This window comes from Miniopterus natalensis, chromosome 7 (genome assembly GCF_054644295.1).
Source record: "Miniopterus natalensis isolate mMinNat1 chromosome 7, mMinNat1.hap1, whole genome shotgun sequence".
NCBI lineage: Eukaryota > Metazoa > Chordata > Mammalia > Chiroptera > Miniopteridae > Miniopterus > Miniopterus natalensis.
Genome location: NC_142087.1, coordinates 63,254,104 through 63,269,384, shown reverse-complemented (window position 1 = coordinate 63,269,384; position 15,281 = coordinate 63,254,104). Strand labels below are relative to the sequence as shown.

The 15,281-nt window shown below is 41.9% G+C and overlaps 1 protein-coding gene across 2 annotated transcripts; it reads left to right on the top strand.

Annotated features, from left to right (window-relative positions):
- The first annotated feature begins 1,931 nt into the window (after positions 1–1,931).
- On the top strand, positions 1,932–9,949 carry MRO (maestro). Of its 2 annotated transcripts, XM_016225130.2 has the most exons (6): positions 1,932–2,030; positions 3,422–3,568; positions 4,593–4,775; positions 8,178–8,333; positions 9,283–9,390; positions 9,720–9,949. In XM_016225130.2, the coding sequence occupies exons 1-6, from the start codon at positions 1,932–1,934 to the stop codon at positions 9,771–9,773; spliced, it is 747 nt and encodes a 248-aa protein (XP_016080616.2). In that variant the 3' UTR covers positions 9,774–9,949. The 2 variants fall into 2 exon arrangements, with proteins under 2 accessions (XP_016080616.2, XP_087674744.1); XM_087818618.1 differs by lacking the exon at positions 8,178–8,333.
- The last annotated feature ends 5,332 nt before the right edge of the window (positions 9,950–15,281 follow it).

Sequence of the window (15,281 nt, the reverse complement as noted above, 5' to 3'; positions counted from 1 at the left end):
GTATATACCCAAAAGAATTGAAAGTAGATACTCAAATACCAATGTTCATAGCAACACTGCTCACAAAAACCAACCCAAGTGTCTGTCAGCAGATGAATGGATAAACAAAATGTGGTATATCTATGTAATGGAATATTACCCAGACATGAAAAGGAATGAAGTACCAATACATGCTCCAACATGGATGAACCTCAAAAACATTATGTGAAGAAAAGAAGCCAGACACAAAAGATCACAATATTTAATGATTCTGTTTATATAAAATATCCAGAATAGGTAAATTCATGGAGCTAGAAAGCAGATTAATGGTTGCCAGGCTATGGGGAGAGGGCAGAATGGACAGACTTCTTAATGGGTATGGGATTTCCTTGTGGGGTGATGAAAAAGTTTAGGATTAAATGGAGATGGTGATTGTATAACACTGTTAAAATAGTTGATTGCATGTTATCTGGATTTCATCTCAATAAAAAAATTAATGGTTTACTCTTATCGACAAAATAAATTGAAACTAAACTCTTTAGTGGTCAAAGTCCTTCACAGCTGGTCCTACTTCCTGTAGCCTTATCTTTTACCACTCTGCTTTTTAGTCACTACCATAATACTGACTGCTTGTTCATGGAATCGAAATCCCAATGTGTCAAATACACTCTGCCTGTCCTTGAAAGCTTGCCTACATGCCGTGGAGGTCTCTACCAGCCATTCAAGCCACAGTCCTCTCTTGATTCTTAGCTAATACAGTATCTGTACACCCTCACACTCAAAGCCTGGCCCTGGGGCCAGCAGCATTGGTGTCCCCTGGAAGCTTATCCAAAAGGCAGAACCTGGTGCCCTCACCCCAGACCCACTGAGTCCAAATCTGCATTTTAACAAGATCCTATGGTGATTCGAGTGCACATTCAAGTCTGAGAAGCACAGGTTTATGTTAATGGGCCTCAAAGTAGGCTGTAGATCAGAATCACTTTGTGAGCTGTATTTATTTATAATATATATTTTAAATAATATATCCATGTGGTAAATAATATATCCATGTGGTAAAATATATATATCCATATATATATTTTTTAAAGTAGTGAAAAAATTAAGTCTCCCTCCCATCTCAGTTGCTCTGATTTCTACCCCAGAGGCAAGTTTTGTTCAAGTTTCTTAGCTAGTCTTCCCTGTTCTGTGCATGAGCAAGCACACATGCATATATTGGTTTCCCTCCCTCATTTTGTGCTTACATCGTAGCACACTTACACACTGATTTGCACTTTTTGCTCAACAGTATATTTTGGAGATCATTTTAGCATGCATAGACTGCACAGTATTTTTTTAATGGCTGCATAGTAGCCACCCTTTAGTTGTATAGTCGAAGTATATGTGTACAATTTCCTCATAGTACAACTGTTAAAGGACATTATGTTGTTCATTGCAAAGCTGTGGTGTCTATCCTTTGTGAATATCACATATGATCACATGATGTATCAATGTATGAAGGATTTGCTGAAAGATATGTGCATTTTAAAAATTGTAAGAGATATAAAAATCTCCTCTAAAAAGCAGAACCAATTTACATTCTTGGGGAGCCTTAAAGAATTTTTCAGGCTGCTTTTCCCTTCAACTCTCTGTGGGTGGGGCCCAGAATCTATATTTTATTTCTTTGGTGATTCTGTACAAGAAAATTGTGGGATGGGCCAGGAATCAGGGACAGACCATCTTGAACCCTGTACTGTGATTCCTCTTGGGCTGCCTCGAATTGCTCTTTATCTTTTTATGTGACAGTTTAATCTCCTCGCCAAGGTAACAGGTTCCTAAGGACAGGCCTCAGGGCTGTTGCTTCTTTGTATTCCTACCCTGACACAGCTTTGTACTACAATGCTTGTTGATGATGAGACTTCCAAGACTGTTAGTGACTCATAAGATGATTTTTTTTTTTTTTTTTTTTTAGTTCCATGGACCAAACACAGAGAAGAATCCTGGGCCAGCCCCTTTCCGTTCCCACCACCCAGCCCAAGAAGAAAAGGACTTCAGTGATGTCTTTCTTTTCCAAGGTCTGACACAAAATATTACGAACAAATGGCCCTTCCCAGCAGCTGCTGTGTAACCTGTGTGCTTGCCTGGTCTGCATTAGCTCAGCTGGCTCCACTGAGGTTCCTTCTTCTGAAAAATGCCTGATGATACTTCTTTAAACACAGACAGAATGTTTATAGAAAACAGGAAGATGAGTTGAAACAAATTTAGCTTGCTGTGAAATTAATAATAAAAATATAGACTAAACGGCAATGAATATTCAGAAATAATGACAAGACTCAGTAATCACCCAGATACCAAATAGGGCTGTCACCCAGTCTCCAGCTCCCCAGCCCACCCCATTCTTGGATCTTGTCTGCACCTTGGGTCTGCACCTCGGTTCTGACTCCAGTTCATGTTGCCATGTTCTGTGTTGTGCAGAGCCCCAGGGCCTTCCTGCTATCAGGGCTCATAAGCTCATTGCAGATATAACCCATTTCTTGCCCCGCAGTTACTTAGAGTTTAGTCCTTGAAGTACAGGTTTCTGCATGGGCCGCACAGCATTGCCCAACTTTGTGTTCCACCCCCTGCATTTCTTTTCCTAACCTTAATTGCTCAGATGCATGCATTCTGGGGTGGGACATTCTTCAGGTGCCCTGAAATGTTTGTAGATGTTCTTTGCCATTGCATCAAATGCTGTTAAGAGGTTGAGTAACATGAGTACGGAGAACTGACCCTTGGATTTAGCCTCACTGGGGACAGGGGTGGGGGAGACCATCAACCTGATTGCAGAAGGTTCAAGAGAGAATGGGAAGGAATGGGAGGAAGCAGGTCTAGACATGTCTTTCAAGGTGTTTACTTACAAGGTAGAGCAGAAAAACTGGAGGAGGAGGAAGGGTCCAGGGAGCTCCTTTTTTCGAGATGAGAGGAATATAGAGAACCCTGTCCTGGGAAAGGGCTCCCTATTCTTGGCTTCCACTAACTCTTCTAAATGCGCCTTTCTTCTCAGTTCTATGAAACCCTCAGCTGGCCTAGAGCACCTCTATCCATGATTCCCCAAACCTCCATCAACACCGGGTCTGCATTATTTTTCTCTCCTTTTCTCCTTGTCCACAAATTCACTATGTACATCAAACTATATCAAGACAGAGGGTGGGGCAAAAGTAAGTTTACAGTTGTGAGTATGCAAAACAGAGTTTGTTCTTGTATTATTATTTATTAATTATTGTATTATTTCCCATATGAACAACTGTAAACCTATTTTTGCCCCCACCCTGTATTTCCAGCAAAAAGTCAGATGTCTTTAGATGGAGAAAGGAAGTGTAAATTTGAGCTGGCAACACAAGATTTTCTCTAGAGGGAGGAACTAGGGTTAGGGTTGGGTATAACTCTGAACACTCCAAAATTAATACATTTTTAACTCACCACTCAGGTCTCTTGGAAACTGAGGTTCCAGAAGCGGGAGTCTCTGAAGAACGTGTTTTTCATCTTGGCGGAAAAAGCCCGTGACCCCAGTGCTAAAAAGCGTCACATGGCAATGAGAGGCCTGGGAACCATGGCCTGTGAGAACCCTGACAAGGTAGGAAGGGAAGGTGGCCTGGAGTCCCCAGGACTGGGATATACTCCCTCATGTACTGGTTAGTATTGTTGTGTAACAGATCACCACAGACCTAGCTTTTATTAGCTTGCAGTTTCCTTGGATCAGGAGTCCAGGTACAACTTAGCTGGGTGTCCTCTGTCCAGGGCCTCACAAGCCTGCAGTCGAGGTTTGGGCCAGATCATATTCCTTTATGAAGCTCAGGGTCCTCTTCCTAGCTTATATATGGCTGTTGGAAGAATTCAGCTCCTTCTAGTTGTAGGACCAAAGTCCCTGTTTCCTTGCTGGCTGTCAGCTGGGGGCCACCGTTAGCTCCTAGAAGCACCCACTCACAACATGGTAGGTTACTTGTTCAGGGTCAGCAAGATCTCGGCTAAGAAGTCTTATATAATGTAAGTAACCATGGGAATGACACCCCATGAGTATTGTCATATTCAATAGGCTAGAAGCAAGTCCCCAGTTCCTCCCACACTCAGGGAAGAGATTGTACAAGGACTCATTTGGGGGTCATTTTAGGGTCATCACACCTCAGAATCATCAGCCTTGGGGAACAGAGTTGCAGGCAGGATTAGCACACAGCTGGACATCACCTCTTTGTCGAATTCAATTTATTTTCTAATAATTTATGCTTGTTTAGTAAAAAATGTTTTACCCACCTCCTCCTGTAGCACCTGTCAACGTCAGTGACCATTTCACCTTGTTCTCAGTATGCCTCAGGAACCTACGGTATCCAGTTCACCACCCTTCTTGACACACCCTGCCCAGCCTTGGCTGCTCATGGGCCACCCTCCAAATCGTTCTCTGCTCTCCTTCTAAGGCCTACTTGGGCTCTTGGGTCAGGTTAATGGAAGCATTTGTGTTTTGGTGGGAGTTGTGGCAGATCCTGAAGAAAATTGTCATCTCTTAGTTCAAGTGCTAAGTTATTGGACAATTAGAAGTGGAGTTGCTTTTCAACTCACAGAGAGCAATTCCTGTGCTTCTAATGGTTTTTAAACCTTGATGACAGGTGAGAAAGTATAAGAAAATTGTCCTAGACCTGTTGGTGCATGGGTTGTATGACCCTATGAGTTCTGAAGTCATCCACGAGAGTATGAAGACTCTGACCATCATCCTGGGCAAGATCCAAGGGAAAGGTTTGGGCTCCTTCTTCATAGACATCACTCTTCAGACCAGGACTCTACTAGATGATGTAAGCAAGACAACTTGGAAAAATTACAGGTTATGAAAATCAAAGTGTGGTTAGAAATGTGAGGCCTGGGTGATGTGTTGCTCAGGGAACAAGATCTTTATTATTCACTTATTTATTAACAAATATTTTTAAAATTAAATTTCTTAGAGCGACATTGGTTAATAAGATTATATAGGCTTCAAGTGTACATTTCTGTGATACATGAACTGTACATTGCATTGTATGCGCACCATACAAAGTCAAATAATCTTCACCATGTATTTGGCTCCCTTTACCTTTTACTACCCCTCCCCCCTCCCCTCTGGTAACCACTGCATTGTTTTCTGTGTCTGTGAGTTTCAGTTTTATATCCCACGTATGAGTGAAATTATATGGTTGTTAGCTTTTTCTGACTGATTTATTTCACTTAGCATTATATTCTCAAGGTCCACCCATGTTATCACAAATGGCAATATTTCACCTTTTCCTAGTATTCCATTGTATGTATGAACATCTTCTTTATCCAGTCACCTATCGAAGAACACTGGTTGTTTCCATGTCTTGGACCATGAATAATGCTGCAGTGAACATAGGGGTGCATATATCTTTGTGAATAAATGTTTTCAAAATTTTCAGGTAGATACCCAGAAGAGGGATTGCTGGGTCATATGGTAGCTCTATTCTTCATTTTTTGAGGAGCCTCCATTCTGTGGCTGTACCAGTGTCCATTCCCACCACAGTGAATGAGGGTTCCCTTTTCTCCACAACGCTTGTTATTACTTGTCTTGTTGATAAGAGCCAGTCTAACAGGTGTGAGGTGTTATCTCATTGTAGTTTTGATTTGTATTTCCCTAATAGCTAGTGAAGTTGAGCATCTTTTCATATAACTGTTGGCCATTTGTATGTCTTCTTGGGAGAAGTGTCTGTTAGGTCCTCTGCCCATTTTTTAATTAGATTGTTTGTTTGGTGTTGAGTGTATGAGCTCTTTATATATATTGGATATTAACCCCTTGTAGGAGCGGGTGTTTGTAAATATCTTCTCCCATTGGATTGGTTGCCTTTTTGTTTTGTTGGTGGCTTTTTTTGCTGTGCAGAAGCCCTGTGTTCATGGAGTGGAAGAATTAGCATAGTTAAAGTGTCCATATTTCCCAAAGCAATAGACAGATGTAATGCAATCCCCATCAAAATCCCAGTAACATTTTTAAAAGAAATAGAACAAAAATCACCAGATTTATATGGAACCACAAAAGACCCCAAATAGCCAAAGCAATCCTGAGAAAAAAGAACGAAGCCAGAGCTATCACACTACCTGACTTCAAATTATACTGTAGAGCACCGATAATCAAAACAAAATGGTATTGGCAGAAATACAGACACACAGACTAATGAAACAGAATTGGGAGACCAGAAATAAAACCACGTGTATGTGGGCAAGTAATTTTTGACAAAGGAGCCAAAAACATGAAATGGAGAAAAACCTCTTCAATAAATGGTGCTGGGAAAATTGAAAAGCCACATGCAAAAGAATGAAACTAGACTACAGTTTTTCCCCCTGTACAAAAATTAATTCAAAATGGATCAAAGATCTAAATATAAGATCTGAAACAATAAATTACATAGAAGAAAATATAGGTACTAAACTTGTGGGCCTTCATCTTAGAGAAGATTTTATGAATTTGACCCCAAAGGCAAAGGAAGTAAAGGCAAAAATAAATGAATAGGATGATAGCAAATGAATCTTATTAAGAAACTATTACTGCGCTGAGTGTTAGGGAAGACATAAAGAGGAATGGGGTCCCAACATGACCCCTCAAGTTATCATTGTAATAGAGAAGTGCATATATGTACACCGATGGTGATCATGATGATGGTGACAATGCCAGTATGTATTCAGTGCTCTTGTATAAATGTAACAATACCAACAGCATCCAGTGAGCCCTTGCTGAGTGCCAGGCATGGTGGTAGGCAATTTACATGGATTAAACCACATCATCTTCACAATAACCCCATGGGGTGGACATTATTATTATCTTCACTTTGTAGATGAGGAAACCAAGGCACAGACAGGTTAGGAAACTTGTCCAATGTTCACAGAGCGAGTAAGTGGATATGGGGGGAAACCAGGCTCTCTGACTACAGGGCCTTACTCTTCACTGCCAGGTGACAAGACAGGCTAAGCAAAAAGTGCACTGATGAAACTGTGAGGACTCTGAGATACCTTCCTTTTAAACTAACCTGTTAGCCTGCTGTGGTCACACACACACACACACACACACACACACACACACACACACACACACAGAGCAATGAAGGAAAGGCAACACAAGCAATTTCTGTATGTGTCACATGTGCTAATCAGTATTTTTAAATGCTTCACCAAATGATCAGTGGTTTTCAGTCTTGCCAAGTCTCTGTGCCCCACCCCCCAGTCCTGGGTGCTCCTTTCGCCCTAGGAGCCCCAACCCAGCCCTGTTCTCTCTGGTTCACCTGGAGCTGGACAGAACCATGAAACACTAATATAAAAATCCCTGCATCAAGAATCAGCAGACTTGGCTACTTCCCTGGTTCTCTGTTACCTGACGATGTTACCCTGGCCCTCGGTCTCCTGGCCTGAGAAGGCAGATACTTGGACCAGACAGCTCACCTTGGAGGGGAAGAACGGGCTGAACCCACTGACGTGCACTCAGGAACAAACCAGCCGGTCAGACTAAAAGCAGGAGAGTTGGACGGATGTCAGGGAATAAACATAAGTGCTATTTTTACCACAGATGGGAGAAACTCAGACCGAAGATAAAGAGAGATGACCTGGCAAAAATGCTGGGAGTAATAAATAGGGAACAGGGATGAATTATGATGCAGCCAAAAAAGAAAAAATCTTTTATGTATTGACCTAGAAAGAGCTCCCAGATATATTGTTTGATGAAAAAACCAAGGTGCGGAACAGCAGTATGGTATGCTTCCATTTATATAAAAATGTGGCAAAGGGCTATGTAATATGTGTGTTTTTCTTCTTAATTTTCTGGAAGGATACACACAAATAGAAAACTTTGTTAGCTTGTGGGGAGGGAAATTTCGTGGCAGGTGGAAAGGGGTAAGACAGAGACATACTTTTCTAAATAAACCTTCTTAGTTATTTTGACTTTTGAGCCATATACATGCATTTTTATCTCCAAAACAGTAAGTACTGAAGAAAAAAACTGGGAAGCTGGGAGAAGCACTAGTGATCCCCAAGTCTAGTCCTCTTGTCTGCTGGCAAAGAGGTTCATTGAAGATTCAGCCCCTCTCCACCGCATCCCCTACCCCAGCCAGCTAAGTGCTGTGGACTGGATCTGAGGGCCTACCCTATAACATGCTGTGAGTTTCTATGATGCAGTTGCCTTTTCATATTAACCTGGGTTTTGTTTTGTTCACGGGAACCCACAGGAGAATGACAGCCTGAGATACTCAGCCTTTGTCTTGTTTGGACAATTGCCTGCCTTTGCTGGGCGGAAATGGAAGAAATTTTTCACCAATCAAGTTAAGCAGAGTCAAGATTCCCTCCTGATCCATTTACAAGACAGAAATCCCCAGGTTGCCAAGGTAAGTCCGAGACTCTCTAACCAACCCCAGAAATCTCTAGGCCGTTTATAAAGGGAGTCCTGATGCAGCCCTGTTGAGTTGAGGTGCCAGACTCAGAGCTCCTGCCAGTTCATTTATAAACTCTTTGCAGAAATCCATGTGAATCCTGGAAAAAGCACCTCCTCAATGTGCAATCTCTCTCTGAGCAGGAGTGCTATTTTCCATTGGCTCCTGCCCCACCTGCCCAACCCCAGCTCCTGTCAATGCTAGGTGAGTTCAGGTTAATGGAGGGTCGGGGGGAGAGGCCCTGAAGATATTTATTCATGCCTGTTAGCTTTTGTCATTGCACCTAGTATAGATTTCCTACCCCTGGCTTCTCAATTCCCTATGGAGCTTTTGTTTTATTCTTGGAGAAAATGTGTCCTAACAGGGTTGGATCAGCCACAGGGCTGCTTTGGAGTGGGACTGGGTGAGTGTTTCAAAGCCACTGGGAGCAAAGGGTTCCACCAAACCACTCGTCTTCTTTGAGACAGATTGAGAGAGAGAGAGGGTGGGAGGGAGGCTAGAGAGGTTAGAAGGGTTAGAGAGGTTAGATTTAGGAACCCAATACCACTTTTGATGGGACAGAAACAAAGGCTGTGGTAAATTATAAAGCTATGTCCTTCTCATTTGCCCCAAATTATAGACAAAGTTGCTTTATAAGCATAAATCCTTTAAGGTTCAAGTTTTCAGGCTTCCTGGACGTGACTTTCACACTCTCCATGGCTCCCCAGACCACAGCTTGGGTGTAATATTCTTCCTTGGTTGGGATTATAGAATCCTCTGGTAAAAATACACAATTTTCTAATCACTCTGCTGTACACCTGAAACTAATACAAAACAATGTTGAATGTAAGCTGTAATTGAAGAAAAAAAAAAAAAGAATTTTCTAATATTTTTGACAATAAGATGGTAATGTTATTTTTCTCAGGCTTGCAAAACCACGCTTCGAGCCTGTTCTCCCTATCTGAGACAAAGGAAGGAACGCAGCTTCCAGAACCAAGAAGACCAAAGGAACCCCAAGCTCTGCCGGCAGCTGGTGAGTGAGCGAGGGAGGGAGAGAATCCCCCCAGAGGTCCCTGCACGCCTGGTCAGGCTAATGCAGAGGGTGGCCGGGCACCCCAGGGAGTCGGCCCCCACAAAGGACTCAAATTTCAGTGGTAATTGACCCATGATGTAATGTAAGTGACAAAACGCCTGGAAGATTATGCACAAAATACATTGGCAGTTCCAGTCCAGACCATTTGCTGGACACAGGCGATGATGCCCCCAACTGGAGAATGCTCTACATTGGACAACTGCTTACTCACTCTGCAGTCGAGGTTTGTTAACTCCCTCCCTCAGTGTACCTTTGCTAATTTCTTCCAGAGCTACTACCATCCAGAGCTCCTGCAGTACTTCTATGCAAATAAAATTCTGTAAACGCAGCGCTGAAGGGAAATGCATCCACGTGAGCACCGTGCAGGAGCGCTGATTCCCCCTCTTCTAACTCTTCAGATGCTTCTACTTGCCTCCTGTGGTTGCAATAGAAAAGGGGATGTTGGGAGAGCAATTGACGGCAAAAAGAATACTGCAGAATTGTAGGACTATATCCAAAGTAAAGCTAAATTGTTTTCACGTATGTCAGTTTCTCCCCATGCAAACGTGATGAGAGGGTACATAGCTTTATTTAAAGCATTCAAAGTCTAATGTTGATTCAGTGCTTACTTCTCAACTTTTCCCTTAAGTTTAACACTGTCATATCTTCTATTTTTTATTTTATTTTAATTTCTGAGGCTTAGAAGAATAATGATTAAGTATTTTTTTAATCTGCTATTGATACTTTGCTATTCGCCGCTGATGCCTTTTCTCTTGGTTAAGACCTATTTAAAGTTGGTCAAGATACCAAGAAGGTGGATTGGAGGGGTATCTTCAGCTTCTTATAATATTCAACAGTCATTGCCTCCAAGATCATTCCAAACAAGAAATAATAAAGAGAAAAAATCTATAAAGCACATGTTGAAAAACCTCAGGCTGATGGTAATGTATGGAATAATAGGAGGTAACACTCATTGGGAATGTTTATAATTTATTGAGCGCTAAGTGCTGTGCAAGTATTATTTAATACAACAACCCTATGAGACAGGTACTGTCCTAATTTTATAGATATTTTATCCTAATTTTATAGATAGAAAACTAAGGTACAAGGGAATTAAGCAACTTGCCCAAGATGACCCAATAAAGAATGGAGCCAGAATTCAAACACATATGGTCTGACTTTTGGAGCCAGACATTCAACCACCATGCGGTACTGCCTTTTATGGAATAATCGATAGATGGTTAGAAATGTAAAAAAATAAAAATTAAAAAGAAAAACTCCCCATCTCCTGTTTAACTCAGTTAACTTTTGCTTTTTTATGCACTAAGTATATGTTTTTATTAATTTAATTTGTGAACTCACTATATATTTTTATTAATTACCTATTAGCTATTATGCCACGTTGTTGGTGATCAAGCCTAGTTACATGAGAAGTCACAGCACTCTTATAAAAGGCTTCGAGAAAACTCTCAGTCCCTCTTACCTTCTCTCCAACCAGATTGCTCCGGAGCTTCTGTAGAAATTCTGACATTACCACTGAACTTGGCATTCAGGTCATACGCTGGATTGACTATGTTCATTTTAAAAATGGAAAACACAAGAAGGTCATAAATGCTACAGAGGGATCTTGATGTCATTTTTAGAACCAGGAACTCAGTTTTCTGTCTTAGCTCTCCAGAGACAGGGCCATGTAACACAGATGAGGGAGTGAGGTGTGTTCCAGGAGAGAGAAGGATGTGGAAGATGAAAGAAGGGGCAGCGCGAGCCAGGTTTGAATGGGTTTTCTTCTTATTTTATAGCTGGGGGCCCCCAGGTATAAATCTGGCTCTGCCACTTACCAGTGTGACTCTGGGTAAGTTAGCCCACCAAGCCTCAGTTTGCTGATCTGTGAAATGGGTATAATAGCCCAAATCATAGATTTGCCGTGCTACAGAAATTCAATTAGATAACCCTGCGCACTTGGCACAGTACTTGGCACATAGAGGGTGCTCAGGAAATGTTAATTTTGCTCCTGACCTCCAATATGCTCTTCAGATATTGTTTCTTCTCTTCTTGGAGCTGCCCAGGTCTTCAGAGAGATCCATTCTGGCTTGTAGTATGGGGATTTGAGTATTATCTTGGTTCTCCCCAATGAATGATTGTAGTATTAAGAGCAGCCCTGTATCCTGCTCCTCACCAGAACCCCAAGAGTGTAGCTTTGAACCTTACCCAGCATGGGTATTTAACAAAGATGGGTGGAATGTATTGGATTGCAAGTAAATGCTCGTGCCCTGACCAAGCATGAATCTGCCACCTCATGGGTTTTGGAATGGCTCAATACATTAAAATAAGTCTGAGAATCATAACTGAATGAGAATATAAGGTTGTTCTTTCCCACTGGGCTCCTGTAGGGGTGTCATGAATGCTCAGGGCAGGAGCAGTGCCTTTTATGCTCCCAAGATGGTTCATGAGCTCTATTCATTCTGTCCTGACAGTCCCAACAGCTCCACTAATAATTCTGTACTGTATCTTTTGGGTGATCTCTTGTTAATAATTAATGCCCCACCTTCTGTTTTCAAGTGTGACTGCTATAATCATGTTCCTTTCAAGCTAATGAAATTCCTGCAGCAATGTGCGAATGTTAACCAGGTAATGGCCCACGTGTCTCCCTCCAAGAAGAAAATGTTTTTGAGAAATGTAGATCAGAGAGTTAAAATGTGACTTCCTAAGCCACGCTGCCGGGGGCACATGCCTCTGCCCTAACAAAAATGTGGTCAGAAATTCAAAGCTTTCAACATCTTGTATTGACCACATCAGCAAATGTAGCCTCCATGGAGAGGTGAAGCTGTCCCCAAACATGACATCCTTCCAGCACACATGATTTGGTGTTGAAATCCTGGCTTTGCACCCTAACATTATCCCTTAACTTGCTGGTTGTCTTCAACAAGTCACATAACCTCTCAGAGCATCAGTTGTTTTCATCTGCCAAATGGGAGGGAAACCCACCACACAAGATATTCTGATGAGCAAATGAGACAAACAGTGTAAACTGTAAAATGTTACCCCAGGAAATAAGCTGTTCTTTTTTACATGGTAGCCACTCATTGTGGAAGCCTGTTTGTACAAAGGAAAGGGTCAGAAGAATGAAATACAATATTGACACAGACCCCAATTTAAAAGCAATAATCAAGGTGTAAGAATCTTAAAAATATAAAAATAGCAGAATTAGGTATAATACATTGTTTTACACCAGGATGCTTCTCTAGATACCTGCCTGAGAGGAGTAAACCGGGGAATCCACACAATGTGCAGAGTGCTGGGTTAAATTAATTCATTTTACAACTTTAGCGAGCAAATTCAATTTTCTAAACAAAAATGTTATGACTTAAGGGAACAACACAATTTCTTGTATAAACATGGTTTACTTGTTTAAATGGCTAACCTGTATTATTTGTATGGCTTTTCATTAACTATCAGTAAACAAAGAAAGAATTTTATTATGAAGATAATGGAATATTCACAATTAAACCTGTTTAATCTTCAAAGACCTTTCGCCAACCTGGATCTGTGTTTATACCTGGACCTAACTGCATATTGATTAATCTCCTTACTCTTACCTTTCCCAAGAAAATGAATGACTGGCCCATTTGGATTTCAGGAGGCTTTTTATTAAAGACAACTTAAACTTACATGTCGATAAATGAAGTTTGCCTGAGAAATCAAAGCCTGTAACTTCTGGTTTCCCCAACATTGATGCAAGACTCTCCCCAACTGGCTCCAGGGAAGACAATTCTCAGAGTGTAGAATGGGGAGGTGTCTGAGGGAGACTATTGGATTATACCTTCTTATGTATGGGGCCTCCAAGTGCTACCTTTCTAGAACCAAACTAAAATGGACTCACTTACCTCAGGGCCAAAATGGAGATAGTCAACACAGGCACATAAAGGAAACATAACTTGACCTTACAGAAATTTACAGCTATTTTCAGAAATCAGCAGAGGACACCAGCCAGTCCCCAAATACCAAGTCTGTTCACACCATCTCTGGACTTCCTTGTTCCCCTGACTCAGCTGCCCTGATCCAAATAGAAAAGAAGACCATTAGGCAGCCAATCAGCCAATAACTTTCTTATTTATCCCATAAAAATCACTTTACCTGGGAGCAACTTATAACTCATTGCTCCCTTAGCCTTGAGTTTCCCAACTTGCAGATTGAAAGCCTTGCAGTAAACTAATTTTTCTGCTTGTTTTAGTCAGTGTGCAGGGTTTGGTTCTTGACCGCCCCCCCCCCCCCCCCATGCTTCTAAGTGTTTTTATAGTTGGAGCCATTTGTGACAAATTTTGGGCAGTCCGTGGCGGGAGGGTTGATCTTCAAGCTTCTTTCACTTTCAGAATTCTTTAGATAAGAGGGCAGTTCACCGTGATCTCTCAACTAACGAAAGCAACAGTCAATAGTTTTTCATGGGGGGGGGAGGGGCATAAGACAACCATTAAAAACAAACAATAAACAAAGTGGCAAACCCCTTGCTCTCCTTTCTGGCTCTCCTCTGGCTCCACTGGGTGGAATAAATACAATTTATGTGATAAGTGGTCATGCAGAAAAGGATGGTGGGCAAACATGAGCTGTGATTTATCATAGGGAGGGTTTGGCTTGGATGGGATTTTCCTGCCGGATATATGTGGTGAGGTGGCGGAAATTGTTTCTGGCCTCAACACTTAATTCCTCCCCCCCATTTTGGACATAGCCACGTGGGGGCCCATCCGGCATACTTCCTTGTTCTTGTGGATACAGCCCTTGAGGTAAACGCTGTTCATGAGCATTTATTGTTCAGTTTAGCCTTCAGTCTCTGCTGGGTTACTCACTGCGCACCGTTGCCTGTTGCAGCAGGTTTGAGGCTGCTTGAGGAAGTCCCAGTACCTCTTGCTGCCCTGCCTTTCTAGAACTTTTATCAGCAAGAGTTGTATTAACATAGGCCCAGGATCTGCAAGGAAGGCAAGTGCGGTCAATTAGGGTTGCTGTACCTACGCCCTGCCCCTTTCTGCTCTTAGACTCATTTCGTACCAAATTTAAGCACATTTATTTGATTGACTGCTTCAACACTTCAATACCGTTGAGTGCCACTGATTCCAAAATTTGTGGTGTGTATGCGCGCATGTGTGTGTATATGCAAAGTATGATGTTTGGGTCACTGCATAGAGAAAAACTCTTCCAAATACTACTTATCAAGGAACCTGTATTTCAAAGAGTGCTAGAAAATTCAAGGGAGTACTTTTTGTTTTTTTTCAATCCTCTCTTGAGGATATTTTTCCATTGCTTTTAAGAGAGAGTGGAAGAGAGAGAGAGAAACATCAGTGTGAAAGAGACACATCAACTGGTTGCCTTCTGCACACGGAGATCGAGCCTGCAACTGAGGCACGTGTCCTTGGCTTGAATCAAACCCAGGACTCTTCAGTCCACAGGCTGACACTCTAACCACTGAGCCAAACCGGCTAGGGCAGGGGAAGCTGCTTTTCAAGCACCTCTACCCCACTACAGCAAATAGCCCAAGCTAGCCAGGGTTTCTCTCTCTTTATCGTCTGTCTCTCTATCTATCTTTCTGTTTTTCTTGAGGCACTTAAGATTTGAGAATTATCTTTTGGGCTCCAGGGATAAGTCCTTTTACTGATCCATCATTACATTCTTAAAAATTCATGGCCCTTAGAGACCAACCAGAGCTTCTGAATTCTTCTGGTCTCTTCAAGAAGGCGTTCTATATTAAGAACTGCTGATTTTTTTCCCTGGAGCCCCCATTTGAAAGTGCTGGCTGAGGGACCTGCTTACGTGGTTAGTCTGACATGAGCTAATGTCTCTGCTTCTTCGGCTGTTGTGAGATG